The sequence below is a fragment of the Eleutherodactylus coqui genome, chromosome 8 (genome assembly GCF_035609145.1).
Source record: "Eleutherodactylus coqui strain aEleCoq1 chromosome 8, aEleCoq1.hap1, whole genome shotgun sequence".
NCBI lineage: Eukaryota > Metazoa > Chordata > Amphibia > Anura > Eleutherodactylidae > Eleutherodactylus > Eleutherodactylus coqui.
Window position 1 is genome coordinate 55255032 of NC_089844.1, and position 25307 is coordinate 55280338.

The 25307-nt window shown below is 44.8% G+C and overlaps 1 protein-coding gene across 3 annotated transcripts in view; it reads right to left on the minus strand.

Moving 5' to 3' along the window:
* The window catches only part of UNC80 (unc-80 homolog, NALCN channel complex subunit), a 207461-nt gene that overhangs the window by 32860 nt on the left and 149294 nt on the right, over window positions 1-25307 (minus strand). For all 3 annotated transcript variants that reach the window (XM_066575641.1, XM_066575640.1, XM_066575639.1), the window contains 10 exons: window positions 21859-22029; window positions 20989-21084; window positions 20685-20936; window positions 20386-20586; window positions 15245-15368; window positions 14924-15049; window positions 14677-14800; window positions 13579-13785; window positions 1355-1539; window positions 626-791 (listed from right to left, as the gene is read on the minus strand). In XM_066575641.1, the coding sequence (XP_066431738.1) occupies window positions 626-791; window positions 1355-1539; window positions 13579-13785; window positions 14677-14800; window positions 14924-15049; window positions 15245-15368; window positions 20386-20586; window positions 20685-20936; window positions 20989-21084; window positions 21859-22029 (1652 nt within the window). The remainder of the gene's footprint in view (window positions 1-625; window positions 792-1354; window positions 1540-13578; window positions 13786-14676; window positions 14801-14923; window positions 15050-15244; window positions 15369-20385; window positions 20587-20684; window positions 20937-20988; window positions 21085-21858; window positions 22030-25307) is intronic.

A 25307-nucleotide genomic window follows, 5' to 3' on the forward strand; every position in this document is an offset into this window, starting at 1 on the left:
CCCTAAAGTCGGATTCACACAAATGTATTTGCGCAGTGTATTATGCACAAAAAATTTGCACGTGTAATAAGCAGTGAACAGAGCCCATTGATTTAAATTGGTACGTTCACATAGGCATATTTTGCGCACGCAGCATGCCCTATTTTACTGTGCATTTGCAGAGGAAAGAGCATGTATTGAACTAATTACACTAATTGCCATTTCAAGAAATGGGAGCATGGCTGCATGCTTTTTTGAGCACACAAATACGCACAATTTGCATGCAAAACATACAGTAAAACATGCACTTGCATGCACAAATATGCAACGCCCATTGCGCAAATGTGCATGTAGATGTGCTTATGCCCATGTGACACCGACCTAAGGTTTTTTTTTATGCTATTGTCAATAGGACTTTCTAATGTTAAAAATGCAGCGATGTCGCGATTGCAAGTTTGAAGACACTAACACTATTTTTATTATTCCGGCAGCATGGTACACTAATGGTTAGCATGATTGTTTTGCAGCCCTGGGGTTCTGGATTCAAATCTGATCTTCTGTATGCAGTTTGTCTGTTCTCCCTGTGTTTATGTGGGTTTTATCTATTGTTTATAGGGAAGAATATGATCTGCCATTTCCATGTTACCTGATCCACTGTGTACGGCCTCTTTTAGGATCTTCAGTTCACTATTGAATTCATTGATGAGAGAGCTTTTGCACAGAGGCCGTGGGATGAAGCGTCGCTCTAACTGGTCTGCTATGTGCTGGCGGGCACTTAGCTCATCTTGATTTTCAGCTGGTTGAGCCAATAGCTGTAGGGTGAGAGGTAAAAAATATTATGTAGATTAATAGGTCATTTGCTCAACATTAAATCATAAAATTACCATACCGCCATACAATCTACCAGTCTTTGAAGACAGTTTGGGCATCAAAACAGACCAGTTTTATATCTTCCACACCCAATAATTTGGGAGATTTTCAGTATTGTAAAACCTAACCTAGTAGATGTACTTATATGTAAATTATACTTTATATTGTATGTATATATTACAGGAAGCATCTTACGTATGGTAGTATGAGGTTTAGAATTGCATATACATAGACTATAGATGCAGTTCAGTTCTTAGTTGTATTGCTATACAAAGACACTGTACATACCCAATATTTAGTCTAAAATGTATACTGTCTATTCACCTGTCTATTATCATTTTCTAAAGAACATCTTCAACTTATAGAGATGTAATGTGGCATAACCTAATATCTGCATGCCGTTGGTATTGCATCATCTGTAAGATTACTCCAGTTAATTTTCATAAGCATAAATGCATCATTTTGTTATAAATGCCATCCTTTTAGAATTCAGACAAGAGCTAACCTTGCACTGGATGAAGGGCCTCAAGAGTACAAATATTGGGATCCTTGTTCTTACTATGAAATCCAGGAAGTCCCACAGAGCTAAACCACCAACTTTTCTGAGGGCCATCTCCTTCACCTGTAGGCTAAGCTGATACCATTCACATCCCAATTGTCTTTCAAAGCAGACCAGAATAACCTTCAGAGCTGGAAAGTAATAACAGAAGTAAAGAATGACTAGTCATATAATACAGACAAAAGTACACAGATACGTAGTAATTAGAGATGAGCGAGTATACTCATTAAGTCACATTACTCGAGCGAGTAGTGCCTTAGCCGAGTATCTCCCTGCTCGTCTCTAAAGATTTGGGGGCCAGCGGGGAGCGGTGGGGGAGAGCGGGGAGGAACGGAGGGGAGATCTCTCTCTTCCCCCCGCTCCCCGCCGCAACTCACCTGTCACCCGCGCCAGCCCCCGAATCTTTAGAGACGAGCAGGCAGATACTCGGCTAAGGCACTACTCGCTCAAGTAATGTGCCTTAGCGAGTATACTCGCTCATCTCTACTAGTAATGCAAATGTCTCTTCTTGGGATTACAATTTCGTTTAATGGGTGAGAAGGGCACTCTTGGAGAAATAGCTATAAACACTAACCTCACTAACCCACCTAAGTTCTTTTATCAGAAGACACGTTTTGTGTCCCCCAGAGACATTTAGAAAATGATACATATCGATCAGCCACAACATTAACACCCCTGAAGGGTGTAATAAATAATATTGCTTATTTTGTCCAATGGCTCCTATCTAGAGGTGGGATATAGAAGGCAGCAAGTAGGCAATCAGTTCTTGAAGTTGATGTGTAAGAAGCAGGAAGCATGGGTAAGTGTAAGGATCTTAGCAGCTTTGACAAGGCCCAAATTAAGATGACTGCATATAGTCTTTCAGTAGGATAGTGCATTCTGCCACACTGGAAAAACATTTTAGAATTGATTTGATGAACATGGATATCTGAAGATGAGGCCTTAAGTATGCCTCGGAAGTGTACATATTTAATTTTTCTCATTAGGCAATAAAAGTATCACCTCCAAAATACTTTTGTCTTTTTAATACAAAGAGTATTTAACATTACATTGACAAACATGACAAAGGGTTCAAATGATGATTTAGCCTCTAATTTCCTAACATTTTAATCCACTTAAGCATCGGTGGGATGTCCTGGAAAACATGTCTGATGCATGGAAGCCATACCTCACTACTTACAGAACTTCAAGGATTTACCGGTACATCTAAGTGCCCCGTACCATAGGACACCTTCAGACAATTTATGGAGTCTGATTCAATGAGTCAAATCTGTTTTGGGGACTCGTGGAGGACCTGCATAATATTAGGCAGGAGGTTGTAATGGTATGGCTGATTGATTTATGTATAATATTGTTATAGCATAGCATGACTACTTTGCCCGAAACACCTTCCCTTATCAGAATTTTATGCTTTACGAAGAGTATGATAATGTATAGTGTCTTATTTTCTAAAGAGTATTTGTCACATTTTAGTAATTATTATCAATGTAAGCTTAGAACATATTCTTTGGGAAGTATTACCTTAAAGTTAACCACATCTAGCATACGGAAGCAGGGTCGCGGTGGCAAATGACAACGACTGTCTGTGACCTGAATATGCAGGCAGTCTATAAGGAACAACTGTTATGTTTTGATGGGGAAGGGGGCATAAAGGAGTCTTCAGAGGTTTGTTGGACACCTCTAAACGATGGATTATAGTTTTTTGCCTGGAGTATCACTTCAAATTATGTCTAATCATAGAATCATAGAGTTGGAAGGGACCTCCAGGGTCATCGGGTCCGACTCCCTGCTCAGTATAGAATTCACTAAATCATCCCAGACAGATGTCTGTCCAGACTCTGAACACTTCCATTGAAGGAGAACGCACCACCTCCCGTGGTAACCTGTTCCACTCATTCATCACCCTCACTGTCAGAAAGTTTTTTCTAAAATCTAATCTGTGTCTCCTCTCTTTCAGTTTCATCCCATTGTTTCTAGTCTTTCCTTGTGCAAATGGAAAAAGGGCTGATCCCTCTGCACTGTGACTGCCCTTCAGATATTTGTAGACAGTTTTTTATTCTCCTCTCAGTCTTGTTTGCAAGCTAAGAATTCCTTTAACTGGACATGGTTTGCAGACTGCTCACCATCCTGGTACCTCTTCTCTGAACTTGCTCCAGTTTGTCGATGTCTTTTTTAAAGTGGGGTGCCTAGAACTGGACACAGTATTTCAGATGAGATCTGACTAATTAAGAGTAGAGGGGGATAATTACCTCACGTGATCTAGACTCTATGCTTTTCTTAATACATCCTAGAATTGTGTTTGCCTTTTTTGCTGCTGCATCGCATTGTTGACTCATGTTCAATCTGTGATCAATTTAAAATGTGCTGCTTCTTGGCTCAATTCTTCTTATTCTGTAAATGCTTTTTTCATTTCTTCTTGTTAAATACCATTCTGTTAGTTATAGCCACTGTTCAAGCTTGTCTAGATTAGAGATGAGCGAACGCGTTCGTCCGAGCTTGATATTCGTGCGAATATTAGGGTGTTCGGAATGTTCGTTATTCGTAACGAACACCATGCGGTGTTCTGGTTACTTTCACTTCCTTCCCTGAGACGTTAGCGCGCTTTTCTGGCCAATTGAAAGACAGGGAAGGCATTACAACTTCCCCCTGCAACGTTTAAGCCCTATACCACCCCCCTGCTGTGAGTGGCTGGCGAGATCAGGTGTTCGCCTAATATAAAAGTCGGCCCCTCCCGCGGCTCGCCTCAGATGCCTGGTGAGTTAGATGAGGGACAGTGCTGTTTATACCGGAGCTGCTGTAGGGAAAGAATTGGTAGTTAGTGTAGGCTTCAAGACCCCCCAAAGGTCCTTATTAGGGCCACTGATAGCTGTGTGTTGGCTGCTGTTAGCAGTGGCATTTTTTTTTTCTCAAAATCGGCTCTGCAGAGCGTTGCACCTGGCATTAGGGACAGAAGTGCTGCATAGGCAGGGAGAGTGTTAGGAGTGAGTGTAGCCTTCAAGAACCTCAACGGTCCTTTCTAGGGCCATATTTATCCGTGTGCAGTACTGTCCAGGCTGCTGTTAGCTGTGCTGCATTTTTTTTGGGCTTCTCAAAATCGCCTCTGCAGAGCATTCCACCCTCCATTGATACTGCAGGGAAAGAATTGTATAGGCAGGGCCACAACACAGTTATTATTCATAGAATATACGCAGTGCTGCCTTTTGGTGGAAAAACAAGTGAAAACAAATCTATTTGTCCAGCCTCTGTCCGTCCTTACGGGCGGTGGACATGTGTGAGCTGCGTGAAAAACATTGCTAAATCATACGCACCCAGCTACGCTTTACTGCTGGCTTCGCCATTTGCTTTCCTTAATTGGGAAAAAAAATACCTGCTCTGCCAGAGTTATAATAACTCTGCTACCCTCACGTTCTGTGACACATTAGCAGGGACACAGCACAGTTATTAAACTTCTCATGTTCATTGAATATACGCAGTGCTGCCTTTTGGTGGAAAAACAAGTGAAAACAAATCTATTTGTCCAGCCTCTGTCCGTCCTTACGGGCGGTGGACACGTGTGAGCTGCGTGAAAAACATTGCTAAATCATACGCACCCAGCTACGCTTTACTGCTGGCTTCGCCATTTGCTTTCCTTAATTGGGAAAAAAAATACCTGCTCTGCCAGAGTTATAATAACTCTGCTACCCTCACGTTCTGTGACACATTAGCAGGGACACAGCACAGTTATTAAACTTCTCATGTTCATTGAATATACGCAGTGCTGCCTTTTGGTGGAAAAACAAGTGGAAACAAATCTATTTGTCCAGCCTCTGTCCGTCCTTACGGGCGGTGGACACGTGTGAGCTGCGTGAAAAACATTGCTAAATCATACGCACCCAGCTACGCTTTACTGCTGGCTTCGCCATTTGCTTTCCTTAATTGGGAAAAAAAATACCTGCTCTGCCAGAGTTATAATAACTCTGCTACCCTCACGTTCTGTGACACATTAGCAGGGACACAGCACAGTTATTAAACTTCTCATGTTCATTGAATATACGCAGTGCTGCCTTTTGGTGGAAAAACAAGTGGAAACAAATCTATTTGTCCAGCCTCTGTCCGTCCTTACGGGCGGTGGACACGTGTGAGCTGCGTGAAAAACATTGCTAAATCATACGCACCCAGCTACGCTTTACTGCTGGCTTCGCCATTTGCTTTCCTTAATTGGGAAAAAAAATACCTGCTCTGCCAGAGTTATAATAACTCTGCTACCCTCACGTTCTGTGACACATTAGCAGGGACACAGCACAGTTATTAAACTTCTCATGTTCATTGAATATACGCAGTGCTGCCTTTTGGTGGAAAAACAAGTGGAAACAAATCTATTTGTCCAGCCTCTGTCCGTCCTTACGGGCGGTGGAGACGTGTGAGCTGCGTGAAGAACAGTGCTAAATCATACGCACCCAGCTACGCTTTACTGCTGGCTTCGCCATTTGCTTTCCTTAATTGGGAAAAAAAATACCTGCTCTGCCAGAGTTATAATAACTCTGCTACCCTCACGTTCTGTGACACATTAGCAGGGACACAGCACAGTTATTAAACTTCTCATGTTCATTGAATATACGCAGTGCTGCCTTTTGGTGGAAAAACAAGTGGAAACAAATCTATTTGTCCAGCCTCTGTCCGTCCTTACGGGCGGTGGACACGTGTGAGCTGCGTGAAAAACATTGCTAAATCATACGCACCCAGCTACGCTTTACTGCTGGCTTCGCCATTTGCTTTCCTTAATTGGGAAAAAAAATACCTGCTCTGCCAGAGTTATAATAACTCTGCTACCCTCACGTTCTGTGACACATTAGCAGGGACACAGCACAGTTATTAAACTTCTCATGTTCATTGAATATACGCAGTGCTGCCTTTTGGTGGAAAAACAAGTGGAAACAAATCTATTTGTCCAGCCTCTGTCCGTCCTTACGGGCGGTGGACACGTGTGAGCTGCGTGAAAAACATTGCTAAATCATACGCACCCAGCTACGCTTTACTGCTGGCTTCGCCATTTGCTTTCCTTAATTGGGAAAAAAAATACCTGCTCTGCCAGAGTTATAATAACTCTGCTACCCTCACGTTCTGTGACACATTAGCAGGGACACAGCACATTATTAAACTTAGATTAATCATTCACTAGAGGCAGTGGGGCCTTTCGTTTTCCAAAAAGGGAAAAAATTATATTTGGCCTGCAGTCTTGCGCCAATTTATTTCCTGCCTGTGAAATCAAATCACTGGTAATACAGCATGCTGAGGGGTAGGGGTAGGCCTAGAGGACGTGGACGCGGCCGAGGACGCGGAGGGCCAAGTCAGGGTGTGGGCACAGGCCGAGCTCCTGATCCCGGTGTGTCGCAGCTGACTGCTGCGCGATTAGGAGAGAGGCACGTTTCTGGCGTCCCCACATTCATCGCCCAATTAATGGGTCCACGCGGTAGACGGTTATTAGAAAATGAGCAGTGTGAGCAGGTCCTGTCCTGGATGGCAGAAAGTGCTTCGAGCAACCTATCGTCAACACGCAGTTCTGCGCCGTCCACTGCTGCAAATCCGAATCCTCTGTCTGCTGCTCCTCCTTCCTCCCAGCCTCCTCACTCCACTACAATGACACCTGCTCAGGAGCGGGAACACTCCCAGGAACTGTTCTCAGGCCCCTGCTTAGATTGGGCAGCAGCGGTTCCTCTCCCACCAGAGGAGTTTATCGTCACTGATGCCCAACCATTCGAAAGTTCCCGGGGTCCGGGGGAAGAGGCTGGGGACTTCCGCCAACTGTCTCAACAACTTTCTGTGGGTGAGGAGGACGATGACGATCAGACACAGTTGTCTTGCAGTGAGGTAGTAGTAAGGGCAGTAAGTCCAAGGGAGCAGCGCACAGAGGATTCGGAGGAAGAGCAGCAGGACGATGAGGTGACTGACCCCACCTGGTGTGCAACGCTTACTCAGGAGGACAGGTCTTCAGAGGGGGAGTCAAGGGCATCAGCAGGGCAGGTTGCAAGAGGCAGTGCGGTGGCCAGGGCCAGGGGTAGAGGCAGGGCCAGACCGAATAATCCACCAAGTGTTTCCCAAAGCGCCCCCTCGCGCCATGCCACCCTGCAGAGGCCGAGGTGCTCTAAGGTCTGGCAGTTTTTCACAGAGACGCCTGACGACCGACGAACAGTGGTGTGCAACCTTTGTTGCGCAAAGCTCAGCCGGGGAGCCAACACCAACAGCCTCACCACCACCACCATGCGCAGACATATGATGGCCAAGCACCCCACAAGGTGGGACGAAGGCCGTTCACCGCCTCCGGTTTGCACCCCTGCCTCTCCCCCTGTGCCCCAACCTGCCACTGAGATGCAACCCCCCTCTCAGGACACAGGCACTACCGCCTCATGGCCTGCACCCACACCCTCATCTCCGCTGTCCTCGGCCCCATCCAGCAGTGTAGTTCAGCGCACCGTTCAGCCGTCGCTTGCGCAAGTGTTCGAGCGCAAGCGCAAGTACGCCGCCACGCACCCGCACGCTCAAACGTTAACCGTCCGCATAGCAAAATTCATCAGCCTTGAGATGCTGCCGTATAGGGTTGTGGAAACTGAGTCCTTCAAAAGTATCATGGAGGCGGCGGCCCCACGCTACTCAGTTCCCAGTCGCCACTACTTTTCCCGATGTGCCGTCCCAGCCCTGCACGACCACGTCTCCCGCAACATTGTGCGCGCCCTCACCAACGCGGTTACTGCCACGGTCCACTTAACTACGGACACGTGGACAAGCACAGGCGGGCAGGGCCACTACATCTCCCTGACGGCACATTGGGTGAATTTAGTGGAGGCTGGGACAGAGTCAGAGCCTGGGACCGCTCACGTCCTACCCACCCCCAGAATTGCGGGCCCCAGCTCGGTGCTGGTATCTGCGGAGGTGTATGCTTCCTCCACTAAAGCACCCTCCTCCTCCTCCTCTGTCTCGCAATCAAGATGTGTTAGCAGCAGCATGTCGCCAGCAGTCGGTGTCGCACGGTGTGGCAGCACAGCGGTGGGCAAGCGTCAGCAGGCCGTGCTGAAACTACTCAGCTTAGGCGATAAGAGGCACACGGCCCACGAACTGCTGCAGGGTCTGACAGAGCAGACCGACCGCTGGCTTGCGCCGCTGAGCCTCCAACCGGGCATGGTCGTGTGTGACAACGGGCGTAACCTGGTGGCGGCTCTGCAGCTTGGCAGCCTCACGCACGTGCCATGCCTGGCCCACGTCTTTAATTTGGTGGTTTCAGCGCTTTCTGAAAAGCTACCCACGCTTGTCAGACCTGCTCGTAAAGGCGCGCCGGCTCTGCGCACATTTCCGCAAGTCCCACACGGACGCTGCCACCCTGCGCACCCTGCAACATCACTTTAAGCTGCCAGTGCACCGACTGCTGTGCGACGTGCCCACACGGTGGAACTCTACGCTCCACATGTTGGCCAGGCTCTATGAATAACGTAGAGCTATAGTCGAATACCAACTCCAACATGGGCGGCGCAGTGGGAGTCAGCCTCCTCAATTCCTTTCAGAAGAGTGGGCCTGGTTGGCAGACATCTGCCATGTCCTTGGTAATTTTGAGGAGTCTACCCAGGTGGTGAGCGGCGATGCTACAATCATTAGCGTCACCATTCCTCTGCTATGCATCTTGAGAAATTCCCTGCAAACCATAAAGGCAGCTGCTTTGCGCTCGGAAACGGGGGCGGGGGAAGACAGTATGCCGCTGGATAGTCAGGGCACCCTCCTGTCTATTTCTCAGCGCGTACAGGAGGAGGAGGAGCATGAGGAGGATGAGGAGGAGGGGGAAGAGACAGCTTGGGCCGCTGCTGACGGTACACCGGCTGATTGCCTGTCATCCTTTCAGCGTGTATGGCCTGAGGAGGAGGAGGAGGAGGAGGATCCTGAAAGTGATCTTCCTAGTGAAGACAGCCATGTGTTGCGTACAGGTACCCTGGCACACATGGCTGACTTCATGTTAGGATGCCTTTCTCGTGACCCTCGCGTTGCACGCATTCTGGCCACTACGGATTACTGGGTGTACACACTGCTCGATCCACGGTATAAGGAGAACCTGCCCACTCTGATTCCCGAAGAGGAAAGGGGTTCGAGAGTGTTGCTATACCACAGGACCCTTGCGGACAAGCTGATGGTAAAATTCCCAGCCGACAGCGCTAGTGGCAGAAGGCGCAGTACCGAGGGCAAGGTAGCAGGGGATGTGCGTAGATCGAGCAGCATGTACATCGCAGGCAGTGCAACAGTCTTTAAGGGCCTGGCCAGCTTTATGGCTCCCCACCAAGACTGTGTCACCGCTCCCCAGTCACGGCTGAGTCGGCGGGAGCACTGTAAAAGGATGGTGAGGGAGTACGTAGCGGATCGCACGACCATCCTTGGTGACGCCTCTGCCCCCTACAACTACTGGGTGTCGAAGCTGGACACGTGGCCTGAACTCGCGCTGTATGCCCTGGAGGTGCTTGCTTGTCCTGCGGCTAGCGTCTTGTCGGAAAGGGTGTTTAGTGCGGCTGGGGGAATCATCACAGATAAGCGTACCCGCCTGTCAACCGACAGTGCCGACAGGCTAACACTCATCAAGATGAACAAAGGCTGGATTTCCCCAGACTTCTGTTCTCCACCAGCGGACAGCAGCGATACGTAAGCAATACGTAGGCTGCACCCGCGGATGAAAGCTACGTTCTCTCTCACCATCCAAAACGGGGACATTTCTGCTTCATCAATCTGTGTCTAATATTCCTCCTCCTCCTCCTCCTGCTCCTCCTCCTGAAACCTCACGTAATCACGCTGAACGGGCAATTTTTCTTAGGGCCACAAGGCTCACTCAAATAATTTTTCAGAACAATTTTTATAAGTTTCAATGCGCTTAAAAGCATTGGAACTTTAACTTGAACCAATTTTTCGTTACACTGGGCTGCCTCCAGGCCTAGTTACCACTTAAGCCACATTAACCAAAGCGATTAATGGGTTTCACCTGCCCTCTTGGCTGGCCATGGCCAATTTTTGGGATGTACATTAGTACTGTTGATACAGCAATTTTTGTGGGCCCTCGCCTACAGTGTAATCAAATTAATTTTTAGCCCACCTGCATTACAGCTGACGTTACCTCAGCTGTGTTGGGCAATGCAATGGGATATTTTTATGTACCGCCGGTGGGTTCCAGGGAGCCACCCATGCTGTAGGTGAACACTGAGTTTTTAATACATCTGTACACTTCTAAAGAACCCGTCTGACTGGGGCATGCAGTGTGGGCCGAAGCCCACCTGTATTACGCACGACATTACTACCTCAGCTGTGTTGGGCAATGCAATGGGATATTTCTATGTACCGCCGGTGGCTTCCTGGCACCCACCCAGGCAGTGGGTCCACAGGGAGTTTAACCTACATGTGTCCACTTGTAAAGAACCCCAGTCTGACTGGGGCATGCAGTGTGGGCCGAAGCCCACCTGCATTAAGCACGACATTACTACCTCAGCTGTGTTGGGCAATGCAATGGGATATTTTTGTGTACCGCCGGTGGGTTCCAGGGAGCCACCCATGCTGTAGGTGCACACTGAGTTTTTAATACATCTGTACACTTCTAAAGAACCCGTCTGACTGGGGCATGCAGTGTGGGCCGAAGCCCACCTGTATTACGCACGACATTACTACCTCAGCTGTGTTGGGCAATGCAATGGGATATTTCTATGTACCGCCGGTGGCTTCCTGGCACCCACCCAGGCAGTGGGTCCACAGGGAGTTTAACCTACATGTGTCCACTTGTAAAGAACCCCAGTCTGACTGGGGCATGCAGTGTGGGCCGAAGCCCACCTGCATTAACCCTTTCCAGTCCACTGTGTGACCTGTGAAGACATTAGGGTTTAAGGCTGTACAGCTCCGTTGTTGGTAGACGTCCGTCGGGGTTCTCTTACTGTATATTGCCAGCCTCTCTGCTGTTGGAGCCTATCCTACGTGTCAGCTCATGCAGTACTGGCTTTAGCCAGCATATAGCGCCGTTGTATAACAGCAGAAAAAGAGTAAGCCCCCTAGGAAAACCATATACAAATTGGATTGGAAAGGGTTAAGCACAACATTACTACCTCAGCTGTGTTGGGCAATGCAATGGGATATTTCTATGTACCGCCGGTGGCTTCCTGGCACCCACCCATGCTGTAGGTGCACACGGAGTTTTTACTACATCTGTACACTTATAAAGAACCCCAGTCAGACTGGGGCATGCAGTGTGGGCCGAAGCCCACCTGCATTAAGCACGACATTACTACCTCAGCTGTGTTGGGCAATGCAATGGGATATTTCTGTGTACCGCCGGTGGGTTCCAGGGAGCCACCCATGCTGTGGGTCGACAGGGACTTCACAATAGGGAGTTGTACCTGCCTGTGTCTATGAATTAAAAAGCCCGGTCTGACTGGGGCATGCAGACACCTTGACAGAATGAATAGTGTGTGGCACATAGGTTCCCCATTGCTATGCCCACGTGTGCAGCTCCTGATGGCGGTGGCACAGGATTCTATTTCTCATTGCTTCTGTACAGCATTGTGGGCTATCGCTCCGCCACTTTTAAAGAGGGTCGCTGCCTAGCCGTGCCAACCTCTGCAGTGTGTGCCTGCGGTCCCTCGTCATGGCAGACGCAATTCTAAATAGACATGAGCGTGGTGTGGCATGAGGGCAGCTGAAGGCTGCCCAGGGACACTTTGGTGTGCGCTGTGGGGGGGGAGGGGGGGCGGTTGGGCAGCATGTAACCCAGGAGAAGTGTCAGTGGAGTGTCATGCAGGCAGTGATTGTGCTTTGTTGGAGGTAGTGTGGTGCTTAGCAAAGGTATGCCATGCTAATGAGGGCTTTTCAGAAGTAAAAGTTGTTGGGAGGGGGGGGGCCCACTCTTGCCGGTATTGTGGCTTAATAGTGGGACCTGTGAACTTGAGATGCAGCCCAACACGTAGCCCCTCGCCTGCCCTATCCGTCACTGTGTTATTCCCATCACTTTCCTGAATTGCCCAGATTTTCACACATGAAAACCTTAGCGAGCATCGGCGAAATACAAAAATGTTCTGGTCGCCCATTGACTTCAATGGGGTTCGTTGTTCGAAACGAACCCTCGAGCATCACGGGAAGTTCGTTCCGAATAACGAACACCCGAACATTTTGGTGTTCGCTCATCTCTAGTCTAGATCTTTTTGAATCATCTCTTTCTTCTCTAGTGTTTGCTATCCCTCCTAGCGTTGTGTCATCAGCAAAGTTGATCAGTTTCCCCTCAATTCCCTCCTCTAGATCATTAATAAAAATGTTAAACAACACTGGGCCCAGGACAGAGCCTTGTGGTACTCCAGTTGAGACATTCTTCCAGTTGGATGTGCAGCCATTTATGACCACTCTTTGAGTATGATCACTCAGCCAGTTGCGAATCCACCTAACAGTTGCCTTGTCAATCCCATATTTGGTCATTTTTAAAATAAGGGTGATATGAGATACTTTGTCAAATGCTTTACTAAAGTCAAGATAACTTATCTACTGCATTTCCCTGATCAACCCAGCATTTTCCATCATTTTCAGGAAATTGAAATTGTTGTTGTTGTTAGATGCTTAGTTGTTCACGACCCTCAGCGACCCTAAAGGCGAGCTCCCTCCATGTTTTTCGGTCTTGCACTGCTTCTTTCAGTTGTGTGATATCCATGCCAGCATCATCTTTGACAGTATCAGCCATCGTGTCCTTTGGCGGCCAAGTCTTCTTTTACCACTGATCTGTCCAAGCATTATAAATTTTTTTAGCAACTCTGCATCCAATTAAAATTAGATATGAATAAGTCTAAGGAATTTATCTATCTGTAAGCAAATTTATAGGTAACTGATTTTCAAGTTCTTCAGAAACACAAATCTTGTTCACTGTCAGTCAGTAATAAATGTGAAAGCAAAGTTTAATTTAGCCATGCTGATTAAAATGAAAAGGCCTATTAAAGACATAACCCAGTAATATTGATTTTACCCTAGTGTTAAGTGGCAGAGATATGGTTTTAATTCTAGTAACAAGCTCTAATAAAGAAAAGACCTTCCGTACCATTAATGTTCAATCTACACCTGCCAACACCTGGGAAACCAAGTGCAGAAATCCTGAGAGTCTCCTGAGCCACTGGTTAGAATACAATGTGCTCTAGACAATTGAATCTTACCAAGATAGGCAGCTTGACTTGTGGAGTCAGCAAGACCTTCCCTGCGCAGATCTTTTCCAGCATCTCCTGGGGTGGAGCAGTGAGCTGGTGAGCTTTCCAGCATGAAATTCTTACTGCGGGAAGTGCTAATAATACGAGGGGGAAGAAGAATATTTATCACTGTCTGCAAAAGCAAGAACACTTCAGGCTGCTCCAACCAGGGACTATCTGTTGAGAAAATAAAAAGAGGAAAGAGTTGAAGTGGAAAGGTCAAACATGTTGACAAAAACTTGAACGCACAGTGTTTCGGCGGTGGAGTTGCTATTCATATCCTAAGCTGCCCATCACTGTTCCCTCTAAGCTGTGCGCTTTGAAACTGGTATTTTTCCCAATTCCCCCAAACACATGAATGCTCAGTTTGGCTGAGTGCTCATGTGTTTTCCTTGAGGACAGTAGAGAAAGCCGCATCTAGACACTTCAGGCTGTGGCTTATCCCCAAGAACACCATAAGTATCAGGAGCTGAAACTATAATTGACTGTTCTTTTTCTTCTTCCACATCATCTCATGAAGGAAAATCAGAAGTTTTCCATGCACATCCGAAAGTCAGCTGGTCCTGCTGAAATCGGTGGGATCAAACGACTTTTGTCTAATGTGTATAGGAGCTTTTATTCTGTTGATTCAGTGCTCAGGATTAGTATTGAGCAAACTGAATCAGTAGAATGCTGTTTCAGGTCAAACTTTGCTGAAAGTTTGGTTCAGCACAAACCAGAACTGAGCTTTTGGCAAAGTTCTACCTGAAACAGGGTTCTACTGGTTCAGTTTGCTCAATACTAATCCTGAGCACTGGTGTACAATACTGTCTGAGAACCATAAAAGCCCTGTATAACACTTTCATAGTGTTGTACAAGGCTTTTATGGCCATTAGACAGTGTTTTAACCAGTTTTAGGTGTTTTAGGGAACGTTCCGATTCATTTTGAACTAATTCGGAACTTTTTGCAAAGGTTCGGTAAACCAACTGAACCAAAGTTTTCAAAATGTGTTCATCATTACTGTTGAGCAATCATTTATCTTGCTTTGCGCTACGAATGTGATTTGCTGTAGTCAATATAATTCAAACCTTTGCTTCCTGATCCCACTGTTAGCACAAAGGGAATGAGCAGGTTTAGCAGCATCCCTTCTCTCCTCTCCAGGTTAGTGAAAGGCGAGATCACATGGCTCAGTGGGAAGTCATCTTTTAAAGCCTAAATCAAATGATATGTTTATTGTAAACTGTTGGCAAGTTTACATCTTTAAAAACAAGGGCTAATTTTAGGATAGAACACACAATGTCTATATAACAATACAAAATGAAATTCTTGTCCAACCTGTATCTGGAGTGCCACCAGCCTGACAACAGCTGTGCTAAAGGGCAGAGGAGGGGAGAGATATGGGCTGAGATGGAGTAGGGGCAATCCATCTGCAACACTAGAGGGCCCCACTACACCCATAACCTGTAATGTAAACAAGCGAAGACAAGTAAGATTATAACCTTATACTGGAGACAACAACTCAAAAGCGAGGCATCACATATCTGTTTACTTCCTCACATGTGGCTCCATGTAGCATGCAGGATTTAGGCACAGACATGGGAGTCAGACAGCAATATGGCAACAGACCAGAAGACTCCATGGTTCCAACTTACTCACCAGGTTCACACAAACATTGATCAGAGACCTAAGGTGAGGCAGGAAGGATATGATTGGCTGCCTCTGAAGTGTCAAACAAACCCCTTCTATCAAATTGCTGGCAGGTTCCCACTCAACCTGTCGCCTGCAATACAACAGGAAGCAAAGTTAGAGGAAAAAAAGTTGAGAGTAAAGTATGGAATTTCAATGTTGATCCAATTCGTCAATATATCTTCTATGTTCATAGTGTATTAAAGGGAACCATTCACATTGAAAATGCCTTCCATTCTGCAGGCAGAATGTTATAGAGCAGGGGGAGCTGAGTAGATTAATATATAGTTTTATGGTAAAAGATTCAATGTAACTTGTATATTATGCAATTACGTCTCTGGTCATTATGAGCTTAGAGGTCCAGAGGGCGGTCCTATCAGTGACTGTATGCACAGTCACAGACAGATAGCTGTCAATCACAGATAGGACCGCCCACAGGACCTCTAAACACCAAATAATCAGAAACACTTAAACAGTCCAGCAGATACAGCTCTTGGCGGACCCTTTCTATCTATATTACCTATTCACCTAACTGCATTGTGTGAAGTAACCTTGATACTTATGAAGAGCTTAGTGGACTGGGCAGTAGTGGAGGCAGCACCTGATGGAACAGGGTTATAACTGGGATGCAGTATTAGGCCAGTGATCTCCCACATATGGCACATACCAGGGACTAGTAATTGGGTGGATCGGACGAGATCACATTATCTTCATTCCACTGCAATGTGGAAAGTATGCAAATTCCTCACAGTGTGTTAACAGCACAGCTTAGCAGGTCCAGTACAATGAAAAAAAATCAAGGGGAAGTCTCTCGACAGCCAGTTGAAGTCACAGACAGTAGTATTAGGAGAGTCAGTGTTTTGTAGCACAGCGGTCAGGCTGGAAATGCTTAGTCCTAAGAGCAAGCCCCAGAAATTCAGGAGCATAACTCCCTTGAAGAAGGCCCAGTGCAGAATTCTAGATTCGGCACCCTCAAAGCATATTGGACATGATTATGGTTACGGATATCCATGTTAGATACATGCAGTGTAATACTTTTGATGATTTAACCCTTGAAGCTCGTGGACCCCTGGTTTCTTTGCAAGACTGTGAGCGTTGTACTCTGATGAGCCAGTATAATTTGCAGACTACTTAATTTTAGAGGTGTCATATGAGTTACTGTTGGGACAATTTGAGGAATTTTTCTCTGTTCTTTGAATACTGTCAGGCAGATAGATGTGGATCCACCTTGCCACAGAACAGTTTGACTTTGGGCTATCTAAGGAGGCAGACCATGAGGTACTCCAGTTTTCACCCTTGACCCCTCTAAGTGGGATACAATCTTTGCTGAGGGGTCTCCAATCCATTACTCATCCAGATAGTTCCAGTAGTGTGGCTGTTATGTTGAACTAGGCCAAGGCACAGTACCTGATAGTATGAACAGGAGCATAATTGAATGGCAGGCTTAAGTCAGGGCTAGTAGCACAGGTGCGTTAATGAGGTCCAGGCTGTAGGGCAGGCTGCAGGCAACAAAAAAGTCCAGAATACAGAGCCGAGGTCAGGGAGCACAGAAGTTAGAATAGTCATGAGTCAAGCAAGGCTAAAAACTAGAAGATGGACAAAATACGACTTTGCCACAATCAACATTATTAGACCAAATTGCTTAGGCATCCTCCATAGAGAAACACACATCTGCATTAGAGGAGCAAGCAGAGGATACCAGGCACAGGGTGAACAAAGTGTGAGAAGTCAGGTAGGAGGATCAGCGACGCCTGACCTTGGCTCTGATGACAAGAAGGCTGTGGCAGTAGCACACCTTGACAGATACCACTAAATAACACTTTATGTAGTTTGTCAACTCATCCTTTTGGATACATTAAATATTTATTTCCAATTTGATCTCTCTTTATGCTTAGGGTGCAAAAAGGGCAATTAGGGCCAGGTTGCTTTTTGGGGTTGACCTCTTTGGAACGGGTGTCCTGCCATTGTTAGTGAACCATCTAGGGCGTATTAGGGCAACAGCAGGTCCTATTTTCCATCCCTCTCCTCCTTTTTTCTTCACTTGTATAATTTATATGGAATAAATAATGGTTATGTTTTAATTTCTTAATAAGTGGGCTTTTTGTCTGTGAGCTTCCAAATAAGCAGAAATGTGAAATAATAAATTACAAATTATACTGAATCTTTTCCCACAAAACTATATATCAATCTACTCAGCTTCCTATAACATGCTTCCTACAGTTTGGACAGCGAGTTCAAGCTGACAGGTTCCCTTTAAAATTTAGTTGTGTCAAGGGAATTTCAAAAAGAATTAAAAATTGACCTGTCAAAACAAGCACATCTTGCAGTTTTGATTAAATGTATACATAGAAATACATGAATGACGTTTTAATTGAAAATACTATATTATGTAGAGATTTACATAATGTCCCGAATTCTGGTACATTTGTGCCAAAAAGTGGAGTACATGGCATGTTTTAGATGCTACTTAGCCAATTTCTAAATGACCTCTCTCATGGGGCAGAATATGACGTCCCTATATTCTGCACTGCTAACTATGGATTTTGAAGCAGGATTCTGCTATTTTTAATTCAGTTCCAAAACCTGCATGTTAGCGGTGTGGATTTTGGGTCTGAATATTCCACAGGAGGGCATATTCAACAACACTGTTGCAGAATACTCCATCTTGTGTGAAAGGTCCGTAAAGCATCTAAAATAGGGTGTGTGCCAAATTTACCAAAGCCATGCACTACTGTTTGTTTCAAAAGATTAGTGTGTGTTTCTATTTGACAGCAAACAAAGAAAAAACATGTTTAGCAATTTGCACCAAATTTAACATACCTGGTGAAGCATTTTATTACATTTGCACTAATCTGTACTACTGTCATATACTCCTAAATGCATTCATCAGAAACAACAACTTATAAAAAGCGTCCTCCAGGGCAATCAGTTGATCTGGCATCTCTGGGAAACAGTGGATTTTTTCAGGGAAAAGCCACGGTCAAGCAGGCATTTCTACTCTATGATGTCCATATACCCCAATAGAGCATATGACAAGAGCTCATATTCATGGGCAACCAGATTTATTAGGTCTTAATGTGGCTCTTTGGTGTTGTGGACCCACTCCTGGTTTTACTCTACAAATACTGATCTAAAATGGTGACCCAAATACTGCTGTGTAAAAGTGGCATAATATAGGATATGTAGAAGATAAGTAATGTAAAGTAATGACAAAGTTGCTTAACTTTGTATGTAAATGATATCTAGATGTAAAGTGTAAAAATGTTTTTCAAAAATGAAATTCTGCTATAAAGTACATCCCACTGAAACAGTTAAAGGGGTTGTCCCGTGCCGAAACGGGTTTTTTTTTTTTTTCAACCCCCCCCCCCCGTTCGGCGCGAGACAACCCCGATGCAGGGACGTACAGAAAGCTCACCGGAGCGCTTACCTTAATCCCTGCGCTCCGGTGACTTCTATACTTACCTGTGAAGATGGCCGCCGGGATCCTCTGCCTCCGTGGACCGCAGCTCTTCTGTGCGGTCCATTGCCGATTCCAGCCTCCTGATTGGCTGGAATCGGCACGTGACGGGGCGGAGCTACACGGAGCTACACGGAGCCCCATAGAGAACAGGAGAAGACCTGGACTGCGCAAGCGCGGCTAATTTGGCCATCGGAGGGCGAAAATTAGTCGGCACCATGGAGACGAGGACGCTAGCAACGGAGCAGGTAAGTATAAAACTTTTTATAACTTCTGTATGGCTCATAATTAATGCACAATGTATATTACAAAGTGCATTAATATGGCCATACAGAAGTGTATAGACCCACTTGCTGCCGCGGGACAACCCCTTTAAGGATGACTACATTGTGGTCAAAGTAGTGGTTTCAAAATGTGCATTTACACATTAGTCCACCCATATTGGATCTTGCTAAAGTTAAGTTCTAGAGAACTACTGATATACTCTTAAAAAAGTAATTCCTTACTGTAGAAGATATACTGCTAAATACACAGCGCTAATAGACTGTGTTAACGAGGTACGGAAACGCTGCAGAGTTTTTGTGCAGATTTGCTTACTAAAAATTCATAGTGGATTACAGAATCAGCCATGTGGATGAGATTTGAACAAACCTTATCTACATGCTGTGAAAGTTTTTCTCACTGAGGGCTCAGTCACATGGGTGCATCAATGCGCCTGTGTGACTGAGCCCTTTACTGCAGGAAGAAGACGGCCGTACCTCAAGACGGACGTCTCTCTGCAGCGCTGAAGAAAGAACCCATGACCAGCAATAAAGCTGGTCACATGTTCTTTCTCCCGGCGCTGCAGAGAGACGTCCGTCTTGAGGTACGGCCTTCTTCCTCCTGCAATAACACGGGCACCGATGGGCCCGTGTGACTGAGCCCTGACGTATGGTGCAGCCTAGCAACGTCTGTTACATTTTTACTATGAATTTCACTTCTTTTAATGTAAAGCAGTGAAATCCACCACAATTCCACAGTGAAGTCCACTTGTTACATAGGTGTATTTTGCTGAAGAGTCACAGTGGATTTGCAGCAAAATCTGCAGGCAGATTTGTGGCGGATTCTTCTGCTGTGTGTAAATGTAGGATGGAATCCCACAAGCAGTTTTTGAGGCAGTTTTAGGTGCTAATTTTTGTGCCATGAATTTATACAAAAAACTCAAAATGCATAAAGGGAAAACTGTTACTTCTCTGCTTTGTACTCACTCCTGAATTTGGCTCAAAAACCATTCTGTTTGGGTTTCAGAAGCTGGAAGTCCAGCAATCAACTTATTTGTTGGGCCATTTTCGTTTAAAAAAAACGGGTTGTAGGAGAACATGGCTCTATGAATTCCATATGTGATTTTAGTAAATTGAAAAAAAAAACACATATAATTAAAAAATAAATTCTTAAATAGTCCTTCGTGTAATTATAATGTTTATCCAGTGCATGTAGCCTCATTACCTACCTGATATCTTGATATTTTACAACTCATTTCCTCTGCTGTTGCCCAAAGAAACCACCACAACTTGGTTGTGGCCAGTAGCAGAGGAAAGTAACTTGTATTTCATGCCCTTACTTCAAGGTTTGCAACATCAGAAACTCGAGGCATGTTTCTGTAGCATCTGCTCACCTTAAAGTTGGCATTTTGTGTATTTTATTAAACATACGATCCAGCCTTTTTAAGATGAGGATAAGGGCCGGCCGCACTGCCTCCGCTGACCAGTCTGTGATGGGGAGCATCTCCATGATGTAACGCTTCAGACCTCTGCTCTCCATAGTCTGTGTGTCATAAGGCGCCAGCTTCAAGAGTGAATGAGCTATCTCTGCTAACCTATCCAACAGAGGAAATCAGAAAAATTGAACATTTTAGTCTCACTGTGTAAGGAAACAACTATGTACTTGTGTCTCATCATTCAGCAAGCTACGTACCTCATGTGTGACTTGACATCTAAGAGTTCCAGTGAGGTGACCCGTGGTTCTCCAGCTAGATTTTGGAGAATTTTTAATCTAGGGCCACAATGTTTGTAAAACTCTGTACAGATATTAAGCAAGGACTCTCGTGGTCTGCGAAACTCTTCTCGTGCGATTCTTTCATCCAGCTCTTCTCTAGGTAGACCTTGACCTTCTTCTAGCAAATGGAGGTTATCTCTGGAGAATAGTAAATTATTGAATTCATTTTTGGAGCACTACAGGTAATTTATATAGAGACACTTTAAGTAGTTAACTAACCGCTTACCTCAAGTTGACTCCTGCTGACATTGTGTGATTTGCTGCTGTTGCACCTTTGTGGCCCTGATCACCTCGGCTCATTTGAGGGGCAGTCATAGGTCTAAAAATAATGGAATATAACATCTCCATTAGCTGTTTAAAAGAGTTGCCACATTGTTCAACTACATACTAACGATTTTGGAAAGGATAATGGGATTGTGGCACAGACCAGACTGATGACACTCATTAAATTGTTAACTGCTTGATGTGATTTCTTTTCTTTGGTTTAATATGGTAGGTAGGGAACATATAACCAATTAAAGGGAACCTGTCACATCATACTTGCAGTCCTATTTGTGGGCCGCATGGTATAGAATAGGAGAAGCTTTTCCTATGTAGAGATGAGCGAGCAGGCCCGGCTAAGTCAGTTACTCGAGCGAGCCTCGCTCTTCTCGAGTAACTGCATTCTTGTCCGAGCGTGCTCAGGGGAGTGGCGGGGGTTAGTGAGGGGGAGAGAGGGAGATCTCTCTCACTCTCTCCCCTGCAACCCCAGCCACTCCCCCGTGCACGCTCAAGTAACTAACTTATCCGAGCGTGCTTGCTCATCTCTATTCCTATGCTTAGGAGTCCAGTGGGCAGTTCTGCTCAGTGATTGATAGTTATCTCTGTATGCATATTCAAACAGGAAGGATGCCAATCACTGGATAGAGCCACCTACCATACACTAAGTATCAAAAGTGCAGAGATTTAGATCAATACATGACAAGTTATACTGAATGTTTTCACGAAAACTCCTGCTCTATCTGACACCATTTTCAATGTGACAGGTTCCTTTTGTTGAAGGAAAGGTTTGATAGGTCGGTATATCAATCTAACTTGTTTTTTTTAATTTCACCTTGTCAGTGCCTCCACACTGTACAGGAGGGCCTGAAGAGATGTAGCCAGAGCAGCAGTGGCAGCAATTTCCTCCCGTGCAGCTGAAACTGTCTCTAACTGCGATGTTTGATGTTTTAGCTTCTGCAGAAAGCAGGGAACCAGCGCTTCCAGCACCATCAGCATCTGAAGGCTGAGCAATAAACATGTTAAAAAGCCAAATGCCAGTTAATGAAATGACAGTCCATGCATGACATGTCTGTATTAATTATTTCTTTTCTTTTTAACGCCTTAGTGGTCGGCCAATTTTACACCTTTAAGACCTTGCAATTTTTTATGCTTTTTCATCATCACGTTCCAAGAACCATAACATTTCCAATCTCTCATTGATATAGCTATTTGAGGGCTTGTGTTTGGCGGAGTGAGTTACATTTCTTAATGGTACCATTTTTGGCAGACATACAATGTACTGTATAAAGCTTTAGTTCCTGCTCTAAGTCTCACTGACTAGTTCATATAGAATGGCGCAATCATCCGGCCTATATCATATGCCTGTAGTCCACCATCAGGGCTACAGGCTGCATCTTATCTTTTGTTGTTTTGTGATTCTATCCCTCTAAATTCTCATAGGCAGGGTGATTGTGCCGTTCTATCTAAACTAGTCAGTGAGACTTGGAGGAGGAGCTAAAGCTTTATACAGCCTGGTGCCAAACGGTTATCTACCATCTACTCTAGCTAATCTAGTCTTTGCATTTTAAGATTAGCTGTAGTTTATACTATGGGACCTGGTTGTCCCAAGCTAGCTTAGAAACTACTGTAGTGAGCTAGTACTTATAAATGGGACTAAGAGACTGCTGTCAGACGAACAACTGGGTCAAGTTCTATAAAGAGCATATATTGAAAACCAGGGAACTAAAACAGACAGTGCTTTACCCCATTTCTCTCTTAGAGACTGGTTGGAAAACCTAGTTATTTCTATCCTAGACTGAGTTCCTGCTGGATTGCTCTACTGGCAGAAACCTGAGTAATCTCTCACTTTCTAACTGCCTATTGAGATTTAGCACTCATACAATTTACATAAATTGGGTCTAGTTATGCAAATATCACACAGTTGATTTCTCCCAAGACTGGGGAGTCTCTATCGTCCTCTTTCTCTATTTAGAGAAGGTTCTAAAGGTTTCTGATGAACTGTTAGTCACAGGAAAACGCGTTGAACCTCGAACCAACTTATCTTGTAAATGGAAATCCAAGGATCATATCTTGGAATTTTCTGAGCTACGAATCAACTTTTTTTGTAACCCTAGGATCATATCTTAGATTTCTCAAGATGAATGAATGAAGATATTATGACTCCCTTAGTCCATTCATTTCTGCATTTAACTGACCTAACACTTACACCAACACACTGATGTGCAAACTCAAAGTCAGACCCCTATATCTTTTCTACACTGAATATTGCTTTATAGGATACTGGGCTCTAAATATTGCCTAGGGGATCCCTTCTTATTGGATTTCCCTCATCACTAAACCAGATGGTTGTCTGCGTTTATACATATATATGTTATTCGTATGTCTTGAATCCTACGGCCCTACACTACATTTCTCTATGTGTAGGTATCACATAGCTTCTGTGTGTCTCCAGTCCTAATTTTAATAGCCTTAATAAAATTTAGTTTTAGTTTTAACTGCGTCTATACTGTGAAGGGCTTTGGGGGAGCAGGTGATTAAAAAAATAGCAATTCTGGCATTGTTTAATTTTTTTTATTGTTCACTGTACAGGATAATGGACATATTTTTATAGTACAGGTCATTATGAACATGGTGATACCGAATATTTTTATTTTTACTACAAAAAAAGGGTGTGTTGTAGGGGAAAACATGTTTTTTTTAACTCTGCTTTAAATAATCAAACTTTATTTAACTTTTTAAACACTGTTTTTGTCTCTGAAGCAGACTTGAAAATGCCACAATCGCTATTGATTATGGACCATAAGGGGTTAAATGGTTTCCTTGCTCCTGGCTATCAGAGCAGGAACCCAGCTGTCAGTAGATAGCTGAGTCTTGCCTATTCCTGCCATGGATGTCCTGTGCCAGCCTTAGACTAGGCTGTCATGTGACCACTGCAAAAACATGTATGGCTAGTCACTAAGGGGTTAATTGAACTGATTTCAGTATTAGGTAAACATAAAGGATACACAGGTAGCATTTCTGTAAACAATTTTACAACAGTGTATTAGCCCTTGCAGTAGCTAGTGAAGCTGCAATAGCAAGTGAAGACAAGAAGGCTATCCTACCCTTGTTGGGTGAAGATGCATTATCTTACATGTTCATCTAACAGTTCTGTTTTCATTGCATATTTTAAGACTTATGCATGTAATGTAATGATTTATCAACAGGTTTCATAAGTAATGCTTTGGCCATGATACAATGAGCCACTGGTGTATCTATAGAGGCTGCATGGGGATGTGGTTGCACCCAGGCCCAGGAGCCTTAGGGGTCCATAAGGCCTCTCTTCTCCATATAGGGAGCCTAGTACCATGAATAAAGCATTACAATTGGGGGCCCTGTTACAGGTTTTGATTGGGGCCGAAGGACTTTAAGTTACGCCTCTGTGTTAAGGGGTTAAGAAAAGTTAGGGGGCCCCCAAGATAAACTTTTGCTCCCGGGCCCACGAGCCTTTAGCTACGCCCCTGCAATGAGCATTCCATTTTAAAGCCCAAAACCAAGAAAAACGTTCAAGAATAATTGATAAGCGTTTCAACCAATGGAGTAGATTATACAGTTCACAAACAGGTCATTTTTAGCAGCAGAGTTCTAACAATGATCATTAATATATGTGAAATCTTTGCAGTATAGGGGGAGCACAGTATTAGTTCCATTTCAGTAGTAGTAGCAGTCAAGACAGGCCACAGTAACATTCCCGTTGCAGCAGTTTAGGGAGATAACAGTCTCTTTCACATTTCAGTAGTTGCAGTATAGACAAGGCCCCAGTTACATTTATGTAGCAAAAGTGTAGGCCAACCCCACACACCTTGCTGTACCATGAGTGCAGGCGAAGCCCATAAAAATTACTAGGATTACACTGTAGGCGATGGCCCAAAAAAATTGGTGTACCAACAGTACTAATGTACCTCAGAAAAATTGCCCATGCCCAACCAAGAGGGCAGGTGAAACCCATTAATCGCTTTGGTTACTGTGGCTTAATTTGTAACTAGGCCTGGAGGCAGCCCAGTTAAAATAAAAATTGGTTCAGGTGCAAGTTTCAACGCTTTAATGAGAATTGAAACGTATAAACATTGTTTACAAAAGTAATATGACTAAGCCTTGTGGGCCTAAGAAAAATTGCCCGTTTGGCGTGATTACGTGAGGTTTCAGGAGGAGGAGCAGGAGGAGGAGGATGAATATAATACACAGATTGATGAAGCTAAAAGGTCCACGTTTTTTATGGTGATAGAGAACGATGCTTCCATC